The sequence below is a fragment of the Hyperolius riggenbachi genome, chromosome 1 (assembly GCF_040937935.1).
Source record: "Hyperolius riggenbachi isolate aHypRig1 chromosome 1, aHypRig1.pri, whole genome shotgun sequence".
Classification (NCBI taxonomy): domain Eukaryota; kingdom Metazoa; phylum Chordata; class Amphibia; order Anura; family Hyperoliidae; genus Hyperolius; species Hyperolius riggenbachi.
In genome coordinates this window covers 430,961,025-430,983,823 of record NC_090646.1, presented here as the reverse complement: position 1 = coordinate 430,983,823, position 22,799 = coordinate 430,961,025, and the positions used below count along the sequence as shown (strand labels likewise).

General features: G+C 44.0%; 1 protein-coding gene across 1 annotated transcript in view; it reads right to left on the bottom strand.

The window, feature by feature from the left end:
- DAPK1 (death associated protein kinase 1) overlaps positions 1–22,799 on the bottom strand; it is a 264,648-nt gene that overhangs the window by 90,911 nt on the left and 150,938 nt on the right. Inside the window, exons 4-7 of the mRNA XM_068237212.1 lie at positions 13,325–13,463; positions 7,955–8,084; positions 7,782–7,830; positions 562–588 (exon numbers count right to left, since the gene is read on the bottom strand). Coding sequence (XP_068093313.1) covers positions 562–588; positions 7,782–7,830; positions 7,955–8,084; positions 13,325–13,463 — 345 coding nt within the window. The remainder of the gene's footprint in view (positions 1–561; positions 589–7,781; positions 7,831–7,954; positions 8,085–13,324; positions 13,464–22,799) is intronic.

Below are 22,799 nucleotides of genomic sequence, written 5' to 3'. Positions count from 1 at the left end.
TTGACAAAATAAATAGTATAAAGGTCCTGCAAACCAAGTGATGACAGAAGTACTAGCATCTCTATCTAAAATTAAAGCAAACACAAGGGGCTCTATGCACAACACTTCTACAAAAATGACTTTTTTTTTTAAACCACCCATTTGATAAAAATAACCTTTCAGCCAACACATTTACAAAAAAAATTAATCACTCAAAGTTGTTCCTGATCAACTTTATTTCAATATTACTTTTCTTACCGTAATTACATTTGTGCTTTTTCTGGGCTTTAAAAGGTAATATAGATAAGGTGAAAACAGAGGAAACAAGGTGAAAAGCTTTGTGAATCATGCCCATTGTGCTTAGAGTTCTTCTTTAGTATCACACTAGAGTGACTGATAAATGCTATATATGTTGGCATTCATGATCTTTCAGTTATCAGTCCAAATCAGCTCTGTAAACTGTATTCATTTCTAATGCCTATACTGTACTTAATACAATTCCTCCTTCATCCATGATGCATCCCATGATTAAAGATACAATCGCTATAAAATACATAAAAGGCAAGTTCATTAAATACTTACAGAATGTACGTTATAACTCCAATACTCCTGCAAGAAAAAGAATACATTTAGAAAGAAAATAAAGAATTTGAAAAGGAGATGCTTTATATGCTCACATCCAGAGCCGGATTAAGGCTAAATGGGGCCCGAAGCAAAGTAACGGATTTGGGCCCCCCACCGCCCACCCCATATTAGAATGGGAAGATGCAGCTGCTGTGTGCACAGTAACATGCCGGACACACCGGGGCAGCCGCTCTACTGGTTGCTATGGGCAACAGGCCACTTTCCTCTGCTGGTGCACAATTCACGGAATAGCAGCGCCAACATGCAGAGGGAGAGATAAATGGCTGGGATGTTGTCACTCGGGGCACCGCTGTGAAGAGGGTGCCAGATATCACAGCAGCAGCACTTTCCCCCTGCATCTCCAGCCTGGCAATAACAGAAAGCTCCGGACACCGCCAACCCGGAAGCCCCCTCCCCCCAGACAGAATTACATAACCCCCACCCCACTGAACAACCAATTTCCTACGAAACTAGACCGCCACATCCACCATGCAGCCCCCACCCCCGTGAATACGGTAGTCCTGCAGGGAAGGGCAGCCGCAGTGGGGGAAAATGACAGCACCAGATGACTCGCATTCACCTATTGCGATCCAAGCAATAGAGGTCCCGTCATCCGGAGCCCATCTGTCTCCACTAGAGTGCTGCCGCTCTGTTACTACTATTATTACTTCCTACTTCCTGTCTGATCTGAGAATCAGGAAGTTCAGAGCAAGCGGCGGCACCGTAGAGGAGACAGGTGGGTTTCGGATGATGGGACCTCTATCACTTGTATCACGGATAGGTGAGTGGGCGTCTGTCATCTGCTGCTATCATTCCTGCCCGCTGCAGCTGTGGTTCTCTGTGGGAAGGGAGGGAGGAGCGGGCAGCGGCAGAGTGCACAGTAGCAGGAGAGGGACCCAGGAGGAGAGCCCGGCTCTGAAGACAGTCAGCAGTGGGCGGCGTCCTTTAACAGGATGGCGAGGGCTGGAATATATGCGGATGGAGCCCCTTTGACTCTGAATAGGGCCCAAGCGACTGCTTCTGTTGCCTGGTTGGTAATCCGGCCCTGCTCACATCTCCATGTTTTAAACAACTTCCAATTCAGTTATATCCCCCCCCCCCCCCCCCCAACTCCATATCAGTCGACCTCAACCTTGGGACCTCCTGACCAAAACACCAATCACAGAATGCCGCTTAAACCACATTTTAATAAAGTTAATTGAATAACCACTCTGCAAAGTTTTCAAATAAAAAAAATGGTCAAGCCTATGCCCACAATTGTGAAGATCATAATGTTGATGGATCAAAGAAGACGACCAGTGGGGGCCAGCATAAAGCAAGGATATGCCAACTGATTGCCATGGCTACAAAAGTTGGAAAAAAGGCTGTCTGAATTAGCAGCATAATGAGAAAAGCTTCCAGCACTGCACTCCAAAAAAAAAAAAAAAAGCTTTATTTACTTTGGCTTTGCATCAAAACACTAAAAATAGATGTATCCATACCCGGTCCTTGAGGTGAGGCTATGGGATAGCATGGGAGCGGTGACTGGGTTACCTGGTTCCGGGTTTAAATAGAACTGGGTAACCCAGTCAGCCGCATAACCTCTGAAGATGCCAACTAGGCAAAACGACTGTTAGACAGTTGCCATTTCCACACTGCCCCAACTCAGAGACCGGGTATGATGACACGTATTTTTACAGTATCTTGACATTTAAGATAGCCATACATCTGTAAATTTGGGGGCCAATCGACCATCAGATTCAACGATTATCATCAGATGAAAATGTGTGCCGCCAAAAGCATGCCCAATAGACGCGAGACCAATTTCAGGCCTAAATTGTGTACATGTATCGTTCGGACATGCTGGAAAATTTCAAGCAGACATGCTCGATCGGATGCATGGTGGTAACCAGGGCTGTGGAGTCGGAGTCGTGGAGTCGGGGCAATTTTGGGTGCCTGGAGTCGGAGTCGGGAAAAAATGCACCGACTCCTAATGAATTTAAAATGTAATTAAAATAGAAAATATAAAATTTTCTATTTCTCAGATAATAGTCATCATAAATAATTTATACATACAGTAATAGCTGTGCTTAGTCCACAAAAATGAAATAAACCAATCAAAATTAGTTACTTGTGCTGCTTCAATAAAGCAGTCCCTGTATTTTTAAAGTCAGATTTACACATCTGATTGTGACTGTATATATGATGTGTACACAGGAATCTCTTATATATGTTACGGCCAGAACCCGAAGTTTGGCCACTTCTAGTTCTGGCCGGCCACTTCGGGTTCTGGCCGGCCAATTCGCGAAGTGCCCGCTGCGCTGCGGCCAATGTTAGAAACGGATCGTTTACTCTGATATGAATGTATCTTCTGGCCGCAGCGCAGCGGCCAAACGTATTAATTTGTTGCAATTTTTAAGCCGGCGGCAATGTAACGATTCAAGCCGCCGGCTTTTTCATCTGCCTCATCTCTCTCCCTCTCTCTTCTTATGGCCAGCCGGCGGGGGGGTGACACGCGAGTCCCCCCGGGAGTCGTTCGTCGCAGCAGGGGCAGCAGAGCGGGGAGGCTGCAGACATTGCTTCTGCCAGCACCCGCTCTGCAAGAACGGCAGGCTTCCCTGCCGCGACGAACGACTCCGGAGGGACACGCGTGTCCCCGCCCGGCTGGCCATAAGAAGAGAGAGGGAGAGAGATGAGGCAGATGAAAAAGCCGGCGGCTTGAATCGTTACATTGCCGCCGGCTTAAAAATTGCAACAAATTAATACGTTTGGCCGCTGCGCTGCGGCCAGAAGATACATTCATATCAGAGTAAACGATCCGTTTCTAACATTGGCCGCAGCGCAGCGGGCACTTCGCGAATTGGCCGGCCAGAACCCGAAGTGGCCGGCCAGAACTAGAAGTGGCCAAACTTCGGGTTCTGGCCGTAACATATATACTAAATAACATCTATGCTGTAAGTATAAAGCCTGATGTGTAGCCGAGTCACTAATAGAGATGGTCAATGAGATGGAAATAATTCTGCGTGGATTCTGATTTATGCAAATGTACGCACTCCCTTTGTTCATGAAATCAAATAATTTGATATGTTGTTAAAATTTGGTTTGGTGACTACGATTAAATGGTACCTGAGAAGAATGAAGGGAAAAGTTTTATATATAACTGGGGCTTCTTCCAGCCCCCTTCAGGCTAATCAGTCCCTCACTGTCCTCCTCCACCACCTGGATCTTCTGCTATGAGTCCTGGTAATTCAGCCAGTCAGCGCAGTCCGGCCGCATGCCGCGTCCACAGCCAGGAGCGTTCTGCACCTGCGCAATAGTGCTGCGCAGGTGTAGTACGCTCCCGGCGGCAGAGTGTGTGCATGCGCACTACGCCAGACTGGCTCAAGTACCTGGACTCATAGCAGAAAATCCAGGTGGCGGAGGAGGACAGCGAGGGACTGATAAGCCTGAAGGGGGCTGGAGGAAGCCCCAAGTATGTATAAAACTTTAATTTCATCTGTCTCAGGTTTACTTTGTTACATAGTAGTACTATACTCTACATATGCACTCTCCACAGAGCTGCAGGGAATCCACTGAGAATGTTGTGCACACTGAACACAGAGGTGTTGTCTATCACCCATAAACCTGGTTCAGATTGTGTATGAAGAATGTGTAATGGAGGAAGAATCTCCTTATTCCCCTGCAGAGTACCTGCACATCACTGTTACATGCAGGACTGTGGAGTCGGTACAAAAATCTTCCGACTCCAACTTCGACTCCTCAGTTTATGAAACCATGACTCCGACTCCAACTCCGGGTACCCTAAATGGCCCTGACTCCGACTCCTCGACTCCTTACTCTAATACTTAACAGGGCTGTGGATTTTGTACAAAAAAAAAAAAAAAAAAAATCACCCGACTCCGACTCCTCAGTTTATGAAATCAATGACTCCAACTCTGACTCCGGGTGCCCAAAATTGCCCCGACTCCAACTCCACAGCCCTGGTTACATGTACCCACAGTTACATTGCCTAGGGCCTCATAGATGTTCTTTGTTCCGGTCTGTACCTTTTACATGTACTCTTACCAAGGACTAGTTTAATCTATGACTAAAGGGAATAAATATGGCAGTCTCCATATCCTTCGCACTTCAGTTGTCTTTTAAAATTCCTAAGCGTTGGCAGTTAAGAGACGAATTTCATGTTACATACTTTCAATCAACAAGATTAATATACAAATTAGAGGAGTCGGAGTCGAGGAGTCGGTGGAATCCTAAACTGAGGAGTCTGAGTCGGAGGATATTTGTACCGACTCCACAGCCCTGTTGGTAAGTGTGCAATGATCGCAAACAACGAAAGCAACGGAAACCAGCAGCCACATTCCCCCAAATGCAGACATACCGCTTGTGCCCCTGCATTAATACTTTACCTGTCCGGTGTTCGCTACTGTGTCCACACTCCTCTTCCAGATTTGAGCCCGACGTGGTTAACGTCACACAAGGACCCTCGTGCAGTACGCCAGAAACCACGTGGGGTGGGAAACCAGAAGAGGAGTGGGGGCACTGGACAGGTAAAATAATGTAGGTTTTCAGTGCGGGGCACCAGGGAGTATATCTACATTTTGGGGGCGGGGGGGGGGGGGGGGGGGGTTTCCAGGGGCAGAGTGTCAGTGTCAGGAGGCCTATTCTCATTTCATGCTGAAATAGATTGGGATACGCCCTGCAGTTTATGGAGGCAAACAGATCTCTCTCCCCGATCAGATTCTATCGGAGAGACGTCTACTGGTCAATTGGCTGCCATAATCGCTAGATGTATGGGTACCTTTAAGCCAAAGAAAATAATACTTTTTTTAGTGGAGTGCTGGATGCTTTTCTCTTTATGCTAATTTATAGACCTCTGTTTTCATCCCACCCTGAGCACGACCATACACTGAAGGATACCCACTCCAGTCTGTACTTTCCCTGACATTCACAGGAATCTTATTGCACTAGTGGCCGAATGCCTGTTTCTTTGGCTGTTCTTGGATCTAGCCATTTGATACACCACTGTTTTCCATTTTAGCCTACAGTGTTCACCATTATCCAAGAGGACAACACTATTTGGCGATCTATGATGTGCTGTCCACTCGTTAGATACTTTCTTGCAGATTGTCAATGAAATCCAAATGTTTCTGACTAGATGAACAATTTATTGTAAGCTCTATGCATATTGAAACTGGACTAACCTAAAAGTCTGCAACAGTATTTGACTGCTCCAATTTTAAACTACATACAAATGGCAACATTTGCATAAACTTGGTAACATTTTCAATTCACATATCATTGGTACTTTTTATAATTAATATTACGTACAATTACATAAAAATGGAAATTCTAAATAAAATTGGCAAACATTTAAGCTGATCACTATTTCATAATTATCTGAAAAGTGTTATTTCACAGATTACCACTTTTGTAAATAGACCCCAAAGATTCATTCCAAGTAGACGGAGTGTTCAAGTAGAGTCATTTCAAATCTTTCTGAAATCAATTACTTTAAAAGACAATTGGACAGTAATGTATGTTTGCACTGTTCCTATGTTCATGTGAGCCTGAAAAAGGGCGGATAGCAGAATTCATCGATAATGATGACTTCCATCATCAATAAGAACTAAATTGTGAAGAACAACTGCTTTTACAGCATCTATGTCACTAGAGGGAGCTCTTCTGTTGGCAGATGGTAGAGATAGATCAGAATCAGAGATGGCATTTTCCAGGTTCAGTCAAAATGTTTGATTTGCAATTTCTGTGCAGCTTGGAAATGGGCAATTTCAATCTGCATACAAACTGCAACATGTGTTGCATTAACTAAAAAAAAATAGCAATTTCAGCATCTTTAAATGAGGGCCTGGATTTCAATTACTCTGAAAGGGAAAATTCCTGAACAGTCAAGAGCATCAATGAGATTCTAATAATTTTGGCTTTGCACAAAGCTTGGAATTCAACCAATCAAAACTGGCAAGAAGTGCATCTAGTTATCCCAATTCCAAGCAAGTTAAGGTGCCCATACACTCGTCAGATTGGCAGCAGATAGATAAGAAATGCATCTGATGATCTATCTGATGTGTTTTTAGAACATTTTTTACCAGGATAGAATTCCAATAGATTTCAGTTTTAAATCTATTGAAATTCGATCTGATGTCATGTTTTTGCCATCAGATTTCAATTCAGGCCAATGCAAAATGATAAGCAAACTCATCAGATCGACCTAGATTTTCCACCCTGCCAGTTCGATGGAAAACCATCGAAATCGATTGAAATCGGCCATCGATCGGTCGATTGGCCAACCGATTTGCGATCGATCCATAGATCGATCGATCGATTTGGATTGATCGGTCGGCCAGAAAATCGGCTGAGTGTATGGGCCCCTTTAGAATTCTTAATATCTCATTGACCATCTCTACTCAACAAAAGATTTTTATTTTGTGGTCAGATGACCAGAAGAGCTTTATCAAAATCAAGCCGGTCAGAAACGGCAGGCCCAGGATAATGAAATACTCAAAAGAATCATAAACTACTAGTATTGGCTAAACTGTATTGTACACCTCCAGGGGAATTTGAATCCAGCAAGTGTATTTAAAAATACAAGTCTCCTTTGGTCTAGTGTTAACATTACCGAAGTATGTACCTCTTTATAAAAACTGGATCACTAAGAGGCTTCCCATTAGTTAAGCAAATATGTAAAATTATTTTACTTCAATTCAGGTGTACTGTAACTAGTATAAAGTTACTCCTCAGTTTGTCCCAGGAATGCTCCATGCTCTTCCTTTCCTCACTATTCGGCTCAGATGCAAGTCCTCTTCCAACAAGCCTAGCTACTAGATGGTTGCTCAGACTTCACAATCCACACACATGGTAGGGAAGGGCTTAATAGCTTATTATAAATTTTCATGTTTTCCTATAGTTCTGCTCCTCTGTGGCAGTTCTGGTGTTTATGCCCTGTATTACTTTTATCTACCGTAGCTATCCAAGAAGGTGAGCTGTGCGCTGTATATGTGTACATTATTCAAACGCAGCTTGTGTGCTTAACTGAGATCATTGCATTAAATACATTTAGAAACTATACTAAACTGAAGTTTTGCAATACAACAAATTATAAAAGTTTCAGAGAAATAAAGCTGTTAAGTTACAAAAAAAGAAGAAAAAAAAATGAAAAAATGCAAGTGTGAATAGGCAGGTCTTACCACATGTCAGACTCCAGGCCAAGAGGCTCATAGTTCACAATTTCTGGAGCTACAATATAGACAGAGCAGTACAATTTAGCGAGGAAAGAATATTCACCTGCAGAGCAACTACTAATGCATTTGAAGACAACCACTATTTTCAAAGCTGAAAATTTCTAAAGCGATGTACTCACCCACAAATTCTGGTGTGCCGAAAATATTTTTGAATTCATTTCCAGAGTCAATTTTGTGAGCTAGGCCAAAGTCAATGATCTTAATGCGAGGCTTGGGTACATTTCTGTCCAAGAGCATGATGTTCTCCGGCTAGAGAAGGCAAAGAACAAAGCATGCATAATAAAGCAACATTACATGCTACTTCTGGCCAAAAAAGAAAAACCCTACAATCAATTTAATTATACAACTGATCATTTTCATAAAAAAATAAAAATAAAATTTGAAAAATCCATTGCTTTGGTTAAATTGTGCAAGGCCACCTTAAACAGCTAATGCATACTACAAAAATATATGGTATGGCAGCTGTAGGTAGAGAGAATCTGGCAAAGTAATCAATGGTTTACATATGTACCAGATTTCTCTCTTCTGCAATGACATTTCAAAAAATCCACTCCAGGTTTTGGTGTTCCCTCAGACACAAGTGCACAGTTGTGCATAAAAGGCTAATTAGCTCAGTCCAAAACTATCCTACTGAACAAACAAAATCGTAGACACACAGCTCTGGGGGGAAGAATTTTATGTGGCTAAACAGCCTAGGCCAGGGGTAGGAAACCTATGGCTCGGGAGTCAGTTGTGGCTCTTTTGATGGCTACATCTGGCTCACAGATAAATCAGTAGGGGTTGATTCACTAAGCTACACTGCTCAAGCAGCTCAGCTTAGTATGGCAGCGCAAATAAAATGTTCAAAGTAGGCATACTACAGCTCTAGCATGCACTACTAACTTACGCTCCCCCCAAAACGAACAGCTACTCCAATTGTCCCACTCTGGATCCTTGTCATGTCCAGTCACTTTGTAGGACGAGATCCCCACAGTTTGAATGGCCCAATAGGCTGCCTGTCACTTGACAGGCAGCCTATTGGGCCAAATGGCCAAAGTCAGCTAGCTAATTGTACAAGCTGTTAGTCGGTATTTCTCCTCTCTGGCTTTCGGAGAAATCGCTGATGTTGCTGAAACCCAAGAGAAGCTGGAGACGTGTCTGACACTGCCGCTGCCCGGCGGATCAACTGTGTACACATCACCATGGCAACAGGGACATCCCTATACTGCGCATGCGCACTGTCCCAGTTTGAAACCTATTGTACGGGTCTCACTGAATTACATTTTAAAATATTTGGCGTTTATGGCTCTCAGCCAAAAAGGTTCCTGACCCCTGGCCTAGGCTAAGCATCACTGGGAGGGCAGGGCTACATATCAATACTGTATATAGATATAGGACGTGTTACTGATGCTACAACCAGGAAAAAATGTAAAAGTGGGTATCCCGAATAATATACTGCATACTGCTATATGACACTGGAGTGCCTATTTTACCCTTTCCAATACCCCATTCATCCATGTCCCCCAAGCATCTAGATTTTTTTTCCAGAGGGTCTGTGTTGTGTATGTTGGCGATTGGGAAAAAGTACCGGTGTTTGTACCCGGACAGTTTGTACCTCCTCGCACTAGAGTGATGAAGTGACCCAGCATTAGTGGCAGAGCCAGCACTAGCTTTGTGCTGTAGCACCACCCTCTCACATGAGGGCCAAATTAATTTTGTTATGTGGCTCACTGTGCTGCTGGAGGGGATCAATGTGTCAGCCTTTTCCGACACGTTAATTCATAGTGGCGCCCCCATTGATCAATCAAAATGTGGTAGAGCGGCTAGGGAGAAGGCGACGACTATAAGAGTGTCGAACATAGTTAGACACTTTGATCAGAAGAATATCGTGCTGCGCTGGAGTTTATGGTCAGCAGCACCATCTAGCAGCAGCCACATTTTCCTATGTTTGACATTGGTCCTATAGGGTAAAATAATGCCAATGCTGAAGTAAGATTAAAAAGGTAAATTTAGTTAGTGGTAAGTATGTATATATTTTGTTATTTTTTTTTATTTTTTTTTTAAGTGGTCTTTAAAGGGACACTTAAAGGGACACTTAAGTCATACAAAAAAAATTAGTTTTACTCACCTAGGGCTTCCAATAGCCCCTGCAGCTGTCCGGTGCCCTCGCCGTCTCCCTCCGATCCTCCTGGCCCCGCCGGCAGTCACTTCCTGTTTCAGTGACAGGAGCTGACAGGCTGGGGACACGAGTGATTCTTCGCGTTCCCAGGCACATTAGCACCCTCTATGCTGCTATATGGTATATGATATATGCTATAGCAGCATAGATGACGCTATTGTGGCCAGGAATGCGAAGAATCACTCACGTCCCCAGCCTGTCAGCTCCTGTCACCGAAACAGGAAGTGGCTGCCGGCGGGGCCAGAAGGATCGGAGGGAGACGGCGAGGGCACCGGACAGCTGCAGGGGGCTATTGGAAGCCCCAGGTGAGTAAAACTCATTTTTGTTTGTTTGACTTAAGTGTCCCTTTAAGTAAAAAAAAAAAAAAAAATTAGTTTTACTCACCAATAGCCCCCTGCAGCTGTCCGGTGCCCTCACCGTCTCCCTCCGATCCTCCTGGCCCCGCCGGCAGCCACTTCCTGTTTCGGTGACAGGAGCTGACAGGCTGGGGACGCGAGTGATTTTTCTCGTTCCTGGCCACAATAGCGCCATCTATGCTGCTATAGCAGCATAAGGGGTGCCAATGTGTCTGGGAATGCGAAGAATCACTCGCATCCCCAGCCTGTCAGCTCCTGTCACAGAAACAGGAAGTGGCTGCTGGCGGGGCCAAGAGGATCGGAGGGAGATGGCGAGGGCACCGGAGAGCTGCAGGGGGCTATTGTAAGCCCTAGGTGAGTAAAACTCATTTTTTTTGTTTGTTTGACTTAAGTGTCCCTTTAAATAGCATGTACAGTACAAATAAAGCACTGGTGAATCAGACTGTCTTCAGACTAGCTTAGCACTGTGCCTGTCCCCAAACGCACCTGCTACCTATACGCCCCTTATTACAATGGATGTAATTCACTTTTTGAAATCCCTTGAGACTGGGAAGGCCCCCCAAGTTAGTGATCATGCAGGGTTTCACAAACTTGTTTGTTACTCATTTACTAGCCAGTCAATGCCTGCTTTGCTCTCTCTGACCTCCAATTAAACTGCCAGGATCTCCAGGTTACAGCAGTAACATGCAATATGTTAATTTATGCACTTTTTGCCACAGGATCCTTGTCCATTTGCAAGCAGCCTGTCACAAAGCGGTATGAATTAGTATTCATTTGCACAGACATGCAATTGGAGTTATGAAGGAAAATGAGAACAGGGCTAATGTTGAAGGGTATTTATTTATTGTATTTATAAAGCGCCAACATATTACACAGAGCTGGGTATCAGGAATATGAGAAATGGAGATTATTCCCCATTAGTGACGTTTGTACCTGTAGGAATTTTTCGAGGAGCAAGTGATCAGTTTGAAAGAGGTCAAATATTTATAAAGCCCTGATTTGCTAATTACAAGCAGAAAGTGATCACAGGAAATCATAGGTTTGCAAATCTATATGCTGATTCCAGGCATCGCTTTTTCCCAAAACCCATATATTTCCATACTTACTCTGTTCCCATGCAAACCTCTACATGCCACCCATACCCATAAGCAGGTCTGTGGAGTCGGTACAAAAATCATGCGACTCCCCAACGCGGACTCAGTTTATGAAACCACCGACTGACTCCAACACCAGGTACCCAAAATGGCTTTGTCTCCGACTCCTCAACTCCGACTCCTTAGTATAATACTTTCCAGTGCTGTGTACTTTGTACAAAAATCATCAGACTCCAACTCCTTAGTTCATGAAACCACAGACTGACTCCAGGTACCCAAAAATTGCTCCACGGCCCTGCCCACATGGCAAAAAATGAGCCAGGTATTATTTAGGATTTTACCAGGCCTTAAAGAGAACTGTCAGCGCCGCTCCCCCACCTCCTCTGTATCGGCGCTACCCGCCTGCGTCCCTACCCTCCAATCAGCGGGAGAGAAGGGACGCGGGCGGGTAGCGCTGATACAGAGGAAGCGGGGGAGCGGCGCTAACAGACACCGCATAGGTAAACATTGTGCTGGCGACACACTGTGTCGCTAGCACAGCGGAGGGGACAGCAGATCGCAGAGGGGTCCTGGGGGCACACCATAGGGCAACAGAGGCTGGTGATAGTGTGCACAACCAGCCTCTGTGCCCCACTAATATAATTAAATCCCACCTCGGGTTCTCTTTAAAGGGAACTTGAGATGAGAGGGATATGGAGGCTACCACATTTATTTCCTTTTTAATAATACCAGTTGCCTGTAGTTGACTGGTAGTCCAGCGGATCTCTTTGGCTGAGGTGTTAATCACAAACCTGAAACCACCATGTGCCATCTTTTCAGTCGAGGAACATCGGATCTGCAGGCTTGTTTTGGATCCCTTTGGCTTAAAGTGTTAAGGCTCGTACACACGTGCAACTTTACCACCAAACTGTTGTTCAAGCTTGGTTTATTGGACGATAGTTGGGCATGTGAACGCGTGACAAACGACTAGATGAGCAACTGATATCGGTTTTTGCCTGATCTAACGGATGGATTTACTCATACGACTGTTGGGCTAATATCATGCAGTTGGCCACATATGTACAAGTCATTTGAACGACTTATATTTGTTTTGAATGCGGCCATATGGTGCAGTCCATAGTTCCGCCTGCGCGTGCAGTATGCAAATAAGTTGGCCATTCAGTTGGTTAGTGCAGGGAAAATACAAGTTGTGCAATTGCTTGGTCGTTCGGATATGAGCCTTTGGAGGTAGAGGATGAGCAGAACAAACAGGCTATTTGCATTATTTCCTTTTAAACAAGTGTCAACCTCCATATAGAATATACTAAATTCTCCTGAATTCAGCTTATGAGTGGGGTAATTGGGTGTAGTCCATCCAAAGTAAGAAGAACAAAAGATGCCAGACTACACTTCCCCGTTTGACAGAAGTAACCAGGTGTCTACAGTATATGATAAAGCAGAACGCATTAGCAGTCCTGACGCTCATACTGCTTGTTTTCTGGCATTATTAACACTTTAGATGTATAGAAGCAGTGTGGACAGTCTCAAATGACATTGCTCAAACTAAGTAGAATTATGAGGGAGGCCCTCAGAGTGACGCAAGAACTAAAATGGATAAACAGGGAAAGCACCAAGGAACTTATAACCTGGATAATACCAGTCCTTATTTGAAAACTATATGAAAGGAAAACAATCTGTTTTGTGGGTCAAGCATGATAAAATTCCCCCCCCCCCTTTCTAGGAGAAATATATATATATATATATATATATATATATATATATATATATATATATATATAGATATATATATATATATATATATATATATATATATATATATTTTTATATTGAATTTATAAAGTGCAAACATATTACGCACACATATACACACACACACTGTACCTTGAGATCGAAGTGGGCAATTTGCAGAGTGTGGAGGTAGCTGACACCATTTAGGATCTGTTTCAGAAATTCTGTGGCTTCTTCTTCTGACAGGGATTCCTTCTCCGCAAGAAAGTCAAAAAGCTCGCCGCCTGCAACGCTGTATAAATAAAAATAAATGGCTAATTTAATTACAAGGTGCTGAAAATAATCTCTTAAGCTAGGTGCACACAGAAGTTCAATGATGGCTGAGGCAGGCGTTCAGGACAGTCTCGGACGGAAATCTAGCATGTATACAAAATGTCCCCCCGACAGCACCTAAAGATCTGTCACGCTAGAACTTTAAGTGAACATGGCTAAGCGACGTCTGACTACTCAACCTGACCACCAAAGCCATTCCAATGTCCAACACGCTGTTGCCCTCCTCCTTCCTCCATAGCAACAAAATGTGTAGCTAGGTTTAAAGCAAACCTGTGATGTTTGCAACCTAACATTTTGGATACTTGCCTCGGGAGAGGGAAGCCTCTGAATTCTCCAGAGGCTTCCATACTCCTCTGCCAGGCTGTTTCAGCACGGACACCCATGGAGATAGTGGGTGAGCAGCTGAACTGCGCTTGTGCAGTAGCATGGACCTGCTCAGGCTTCAGCGGAAAAAGCAGAGCCCAATCGGGTCCATGAAAAAGCAGAGCCTGACTGCGCATAAACAGTAGCATGGACCTGATCGGGCTTGACTTTTTCTGCGAAACTTAAGTGGGTCCGTGGTAATGCGTATACGCCTGCCATCCAAAAACCCTTCTCAGCAGTCTTTTGGTAGATGCAGCTGGAACAGACCAGTGGAGGAGGATGGGGAAGGCTCTGGAGGACTTTCCCGAGGGGAGTACCCAATTTTTGCACGCTTTCCCCTACAGGTACCCCTTAGCAATGTGTCTTTACAGCACTTGGACTTAAACTGTCACCTGATGTGATGAAATGTCACGCCACTGAGGAAGAAATTGCTCAGCAGGAATTGGAACATTCCCAGGGGCTGGCATAACACTGTTAGACTGCTACTTAAATGGCAGGTGGACATCCCAGATCTAAGAAGAGGTGTGGGAGAGGGTACTTGGATACTTCTACATAGTTCCTGTTGCAGTGTGCAACATGTTGATCTCCCTCAAATTCCTACATAGTAGCTATATTTGTCCAAATTACAAAAGATAGACTCCAGTGCCACTGGTCTGTGTAATAGGTGCTCTAAACCCAGTGCAGAATTCATTAATGTGGTCAGGCACTGTTCAGTGGTACAATGTTACTGGTCCAGCCTGAGCTGCAAAAAATATTTCAGTGTTTTCCCCATGCTCTTTCAGCCGGGTGCTTCACCTGGCTAGTTTTGCTGAGCACCCGGCTGATATCTGTTCACCTCCTCCTCTTCTGTAAGCAGAGAAGAGCCAGTCCTGCATTCCCTTATCTTGCCCCACCCGGCTACTTTTTCATGCCATCCGGCTGGAAAAAAAATCTGGGGAGAACACTGTATTTTAAAGCTACTTTCCTTTAACCCCTGCAGCCTTACTGCTCAGCCACCTACTTTTAAGGCCTTTTGCATACTGCAAATCAAATTGGATTTGCAATTTACTCTGGATACTATCAAAACAAGATAACGGAGAAAAAAACGCATCATGCAGGACCGATTAAAAATCAGGTCAAAATCAGAAGTAGTGTGCAAGAGGCCTAATACTGTTTTGTTAGTGGTGCTGTGACATATGTCACAGCACCATCCTCCCCCCTCCAGTGCCCCCCGATTTGCTCACTCATAATCTTCGACTGAGCAGAATGTCGATTATGGGTGGGGAGGAAATGGCAGTTCTTACTCCTCTGTGCCCGTCCTTAGTTCCAACCCCTCCACTCGCTGCTTTAGTTCCCGATATGTGTTATGGGCTTGTGGTAACTGAGGTCAGAAGGATAATGCACTAATAGCTGTATTAGTACACCAATACAGGGGGAGGATGGTGATGTGACATATGTCCTAACACCACTAATAAAACAGTATTAAAAGTATGAGGGGGAGGGGGGGGAGAGATTTGGGTCAAGGGTGCTTTAAAGAGAGTCTGAAGCGAGAATAAATCTTGCTTCAGACCTCATAGATAGCAGGGGCACGTGTGCCCCTGCTAAACCGGCGCTATCCCGCGGCTTAACGGGGGGCCCTGATCCCCAAATTCCCTCGCTTCAGCGGGGGAGCGCTTCCTGGTTGGGGCAGGGCTAACCGCCGCAGCCCTGCCCCACGCGCGTCTGTCAGCGCGTATCTCCGCCTCTCCCCCGCCCCTCTCAGTCTTCCTTCACTGAGAGGGGTGGGGGAGAGGCGGAGATGCGCCGCTGATAGACGCGACTGGAGGCAGGGCTGCAGCCGTTAGCCCTGCCTCCAGGAGCGACCAAGTCTGCGACCAAGTGTCGCAGTGGGGGGTTTGGGGGTGAAGGGACCCCCGTTTAGCGGCGCTATAGCGGCGGTTTAGCAGGGGCACACGTGCCCCTGCTACCTATGAGCTCTGAAGCGAGATTTATTCTCGCTTCAGAGTCTCTTTAACCACTTAGCAACGTAACAGCCCTGAGCTCCAACACACGCAGGTGAGGAGACAGGCCATGCTTTTCTACGCCCCTGTTTATAAAAACCTATAAACACATGTACACACTTGGTTCTGTTTTCTGTTTTTAGAAAACAGTTAGTATAGCACCATCTTGTGGCCAAAAAGTAAAATTACTTCCAAATACACCATTCTACTGTATACTTACCATAGAAAAACATTTTCATTATTTTTTTAACTCCTTCATCCCTAACCCAAAATAAAATATCGCTATACATTGTACTAGGGACAAAATTTAAACATTGTAAAAACCGGGACAAATTGGCAAATACAATGTGTCTGTTATCTACAATACCACTTTTTATTTTTAAACTACAATGGCTGAAAGCTGAGAAATTGAGAATTTTCTTCATTTTTTTCTTCTTTTTCTTCCCTGTCAAATGCTTATAAAATAATATAATTCTTAGAATAAAGTACTGCCCAAAGAAAGCCTAGTTTGTCCCCAAAAAAAATATATAGATAATTTCAGTGTGATAATTAGCAATAAAGTTATTACTGGATGAATGAGAAGAGCTTTTGAAGGGGGGAAAAAACTGTGGTAGAGAAGTGGTTAAGGATAAATAATTTCTTAGATAGTGCTGTATAGCACACTGTACTGTATCCTATGTATATCCCACTATGTACAGATTGTACAGAAGATGCACTGGACCAGTATAGTTGCGATCATACATGTCTATACCTGGGACAAGCAGGGTCCTTAATAAAGTCATGTAAGTCCCAGGAACAGGAATTATAGGCTCTACAATAGGGAAACAAAGCATAATAATCTGGAGAGATTCTAAGGAATTTCCATACATTTTAAAACTAAAAGTTTTTATATTAAGCGGCCTATACACCCTTCCCACCGATATACAGCAGATTCGATCACTATGATCAAATCTGCTGTGAAATCGTTGCGCAAACACTGACAGAATGATCGATTTCCGCCCGAAATCAATCGTTCCCGTCGATCCGTCCGCGGAAGATTTTGCTCGATCGCCGGCGGGTCGGGAGTGCGTTGATAGTGGTGTTCGAATGCCCGACGAACGACGCTAGCGGCAATACATGACCTGCTCCAGCCGTCACGAGTTTCCTGGTCTGTGCTGTCCCTTCTCCGTGCTCGGCTCCTCCAGCTTCACTGAACTTCCTGTTCCGGCAGGAAGTTTAAACAGTAGAGCGCCCTCTACTGTTTTAACTTCCCCGGCAGGAAGTTCAGTGAAGCTGGAGGAGCCGAGCACGGAGAAGACAGTGGAGACCAGGGGACACGCGCCGGCCGGATCAGGTAATGTATGCGGGGGAAGGAGGCAGCGGCAGCTTCACAGATTGAGATCAGTTTCATGCTGTAATCAATACACAATCTGTTTGTAGTAAAGGCAGTCATACGATCCCTCTCTGATCAGATTCGATCAGAGAGGGATCTATCTGTTGGTAGGATCTGATGGCAAATCGACCAGTGTATGGCTACCTTTAGAGTGGGACTAGATTTTCTTTGTCTAAGGTCTTATAAAGGTAAAGATTAATGAAAATCTGTGCAGAGACTCGTAGCTAAATCTGGGTAAACACGGCAGATGACACCAGTTAAGGGCCATCTCAGCCGAGAATCTAAGGTGTAAACAGGTGTACCCTGACACAGCATACAGATCAGAAATGCTAGATCTTTAGCCTACCCCCCCCCCCCCCCCCCCCCACAAAGCCATGCCATTGACCACCACACTGTTGTCCCCCGTCCTCAGAAACATTGCTCTGCTATAGCAAAACGATGAGTTTGTATGGCACTCGGACCATGAATTCTCTCGCTAGGGACGATATAGGCAATTGTGCATGTGCACACCTTTATACACTATTCAGTCTGCTATAACAGATTGTACATTAACATTTTGGGACATAAATGGACTGTAATTACCATTTGAATGGCATTTCGTCTCAGTCTCCTGGCCCTTCATTAAATTCAAAACAATCAATACAGGGGGCTTCAAATTAGAGATATGCATGGGATTTTTTTCTTGTGCATCTAATTTTAGTCTCTCCCCATTCTTTCCCATCCGTTTTCAACCTTTACTACTCAATTACCACACACTTTCTATCCACACCTCTACTTTGAAAGCAACCCATTTCCTGAGCTAATAAAATGTCAGAAAAGAAAGCATGCAGTTTATGTCGAGTAGGCCATAAGAATGTTGGGTAAGCAGGAAAATCTAGGTAGACTTGTCAGTAGAAGGTTTTGTTTTTGATAATCAAATACAATTTGGGATGCGCAAATGTGTTAGATATACCAGGCAGTGCGCAAAAATTATAAAATTCACACAAAAAGAGTTCAATATTATAGCACCACACAATCCTGCTGTTCCTAGGAGACACAGTCTCTCGTTCTCAAACAAATTCTTCTCTGTAGTTTCTGGAACTTGATCATCACCACCACCACACCAAATATTGGAAAGGGACTTACCCTCTTCCAAGACCTCCAGTTAGGTCTTAATCACACCTTGGGGTTATTCCCAGGTGACCCCCGACCTTATCGATCTGTATCTTTAGTGTTCCCACCAGGGGCTACATCAATTCTCAGGAGATTCACAGCTGCTGATATTTGACCTCCAAACAAAAAAACCTCTCATAGCGTAAAGCAGTTTTAGCTTAAAACACTTTAAAATTTATTGCACTTACAAAGTTCTCCACAACATAACAGCATAAGTTTTTCCAACGGGCTCTCTCCCGCATTGGTGGCCTCCGAAGGGCTCCCTAAGTGTTGCTTAGCTATCCGGTATGACTGCCGCGCGGTCAGCCGTCCGTGTCGCTTCCGCGTTGCCCCACTCGTCTCCACACACTCCACGCCAACGGGCGGGACTCTTGACGGCGTGGAGTGTGTGGAGATAAGCGGGGCAACGCGGAAGCGACACGGATGGCTGACCGCGCGGCAGTCATACCGGATAGCTAAGCAACACTTGGGGAGCCCTTCGGAGGCCAACAATGCGGGGGAGAGCCCGTTGGAAAAACTTATGCTGTTATGTTGTGGAGAACTTTGTAAGTGCAATAAATTTTAAAGTGTTTTAAGCTAAAACTGCTTTACGCTATGAGAGGTTTTTTTATTTGGAGGTCAAATAGCAGCAGCTGTGAATCTCCTGAGAATTGATGTAGCCCCTGGTGGGAACACTAAAGATACAGATCGATAAGGTCGGTGGTGACCTGGGAATAACCTCAAGGTGTGATTAAGACCTAACTGGAGGTCTTGGAAGAGGGTGAGTCCCTTTCCAATATTTGGTGTGGTGGTGGTGATAATCAAGTTCCAGAAACTACAGAGAAGAATTTGTTTGAGAACGAGAGACTGTCTCCTAGGAACAGCAGGATTGTGTGGCGCTATAATATTGAACTCTTTTTGTTTTTGATGCTCAACTTTTATAACTATGCGGAACAAGTGTGGGTGGGTAGCTCATTTTTAATCCCTCTCAGTTGCTCTGAGCAACTGCTCAACTTTTGCTCCAGTCTCCTTTGTACCCGACTAAATATACCAGTGTTTCTTCTACATTACTACAACACACACTTTTTTATATAAGACTAGTAAAAAAAAATCTGGTCATTAAATAACAGGCCCTAGGCCAATTAATGCGTGTACCCATGACCTGGCGTGCACAGTGGTGACCCAGCTCCCACCGCGTACATGGGTGGGAACACACATGCTCTCCCACGACCCATAAGTGCTCACCTACCACCGTGACCCACGATTGCTGCCCGAAGTCCGCCTGCATGCTGCGCCAGGCACAATGGATGCATGAATACAGGAACATGCAGGGACAGGGAAATTATATAGGAGTTCTGCCAAGCAACCCGGAATCTGAATTATATGTTTGCTATAGAGTTGTTAAGAATACTCAATATTTGTTTATAATGGCTCTTCAAACATGCCTTCATGCTTTCACTATTTACTAGAATACTTATTTAGTTATATTTATATAGGCTTTAGAATTTTAGAATTTCAAAACTCATTGTAAAAGACTGATTAGGAGTTCAAGTACCCCCCTAAAGCCATCCCAAGTACCTCCAATGGGATGTGTACCACATGTGAAAAACCTATGACATATAATGGCTATTACTTAGAAGATTACGTAGACATACATATATAAACTGCGGTGTGTTGCCAACTAGGGATGGTCAGAGAGATGCAGATAATCCCGAGATGATGCAAATTTTATAGTAATTGTATGCAATTTAAGCAGCATGAAAATAGACCACGAGTCCAAGGAATATTACAATGTGAAATCCGTCCAACAGCACACAATACGTGTTTACACTCAAATTAACTTGTTTAACACATTACAGTTCATTTTAAATTAAAACACTTTTTGCATCACACTATAATCCAGATTAAAGTTATGTATGGATGTTAGTTTGTATAATAGCTCAGATGGACTTAAAACTACTGAAACAAGTACACTTTGAGCTTCTTACAGCAGAAAAGTAGTATATTATGATTACCATTGATGAAACTGGCTATTTTCATGTATTTTTAATTGCAATTTAATATATTTGAAGTCAAAGTCAGTTAGTACTCTGACTCCAGGTACCTAATAATTGCTTCAATCTCTACAGCCCTGGTCTGTCCCTACAACTTTCTAAATCAGTTACCCAACTATTGTTTGCTGGATGTTGTGGCAACAATATATCAAATATTATCTCAATACTCCTATAAATTGGCCCACTGCTTGTACAAGCTTTTGTATATACCGGTACTAAACAGAAGCAGGCAAGAATCTACACAAAATTTGTTGAGACCTTGCAGGATGTCTCGCTGACTAGAAGGAGAAAATTGCATTTCCGCATAATAAAAGTGGGATTTGCATTCAAAGGAAAAAAGTAGAATTAAAAATATATTAGTTATTGCTATTAGGCAAATTATCTCTGGGTGATGCAAGCTCTGCCCTAGGTGCTGTGTGTGACTGGATTATGTCTAAAATACCAGATGCTGTGCACCTTTCTGGTTTAATATGTAAGCATTTTAAGCGTTTCAGTAAAACCTTATATTGCCTAACATTCTGGCACCAACAAAGCACAGGTTATATACCCACACCTCATTCTAGCATGCAAATAGTCATTTATTAGCACATCAGTAAAACGAGAATCAAGGTAAAGGTGGCCACTCACACCATACAATTTTTAAAAAGTATTAATATACAAGAAAAATTCAAGAATAACACACACACACACACACACACAATTTTACCCCAATCTTGCTTGTGTGTATACATGAATAAATTGACAATCTACCCTACACCATTCAATTTTTATAAAAATTGACCAGAAAAATCCACCACTACCGATCAACTTACAGTATATACAGGTATATAAAAAAAAGGAAATCTGATCGGATTTCTCGCTCGAATTTTGTAAAAAAAAAGGTTTCAATTTTTCGGGATAGCCGATCATTTTTAATAATTTTGTCGTAACATTGGATCATTGTATTGCATCGTGTGTGGCCACCTTAAGTGTACATTTCTCTTAATAGGAACCAGCTCAACATATGCTTATGTTCATAAGATAAAATACTTCTGCACAAGGGGTATTCCAAATTCCTTTGCAACTTGTAACACTTGCATGAGGAAACACACGTACAATTACTCATATTATCTTTGCTATGTCACACTGAACTGGTTAAATATTTCATGCACGCTCTCAGGAAGAAGAAGAAAAATAAATCCGTGATTTGCATGGGGTCACCTGCACTCTACTTTTCTTATCTACAGACTGCGCACCTTTCCTGCTGGTTAAAAAAATACACTAAAAGTACACGGAGACCTATAAAGCTGGGTCTTTTTTGGTCACCAATGTTTTTTATACTGGTGTCTTGTACCATGCTAGTGAATAATGCTTACTAAAGAAGGAATATACTATATTGGTGTGGGTATCAAATACAATTTTGTAATACTACAGTACAATTTCTGAGTGGATCAAGCGATGGTTTCCTGCTTACAGACACTACTAGGTGAGTATGATTGGGCAATTTTGGCCTGGGATTATTCCATTTCCATACAAGAATGCTGAAGAAGTCCATCCATGGCTCCCTCCTTATTTAACCACCCTGGCGTTCTATTAAGATCGCCAGGGCGGCTGCGGGAGGGTTTTTTTTAAATAAAAAAAAAACTATTTCATGCAGCCAACTGAAAGTTGGCTGCATGAAAGCCCACTAGAGGGCGCTCCGGAGGCGTTCTTCCGATCGCCTCCGGCGCCCAGAATAAACAAGGAAGGCCGCAATGAGCGGCCTTCCTTGTTTTGCTTACATCGTCGCCATAGCGACGAGCGGAGTGACGTCATGGACGTCAGCCGACGTCCTGACGTCAGCCGCCTCCGATCCAGCCCTTAGCGCTGGCCGGAACTTTTTGTTCCGGCTACGCTGGGCTCAGGCGGCTGGGGGGACCCTCTTTCGCCGCTGCTCGCGGCGGATCGCCGCAGAGCGGCGGCGATCGGGCAGCACACGTGGCTGGCAAAGTGCCGGCTGCGTGTGCTGCTCTTTATTTGATGAAAATCGGCCCAGCAGGGCCTGAGCGGCAGCCTCCGGCAGTGATGGACGAGCTGAGCTCGTCCATACCGCCCGGCTGGTTAACTACCAGTAACAGAAAATCCCAGCTCAGCCCTGTGCTTCTGTGTGTAGCAGCCTCAGGATAGGTTCATGGTACCTACATTTTAGTGAGGCGGTTTTTTTCTATTTACTTTAGACAACCAGAATTCATATATCTTTAACAGGAATTAATTTTTAATCAAAACATGCTAGGGTAAAAAAAACCCTAGTGGAAAAGGGCCCTAAAGGGTCAGGTCACATGGATGTCTAGATGGCATTAAATGGTGGCTACTGCGCTCGTCATTTAGGCGTTGTCCATTAAAATGAATGGGCAGCCGCTGGCACATTCATTTACTGT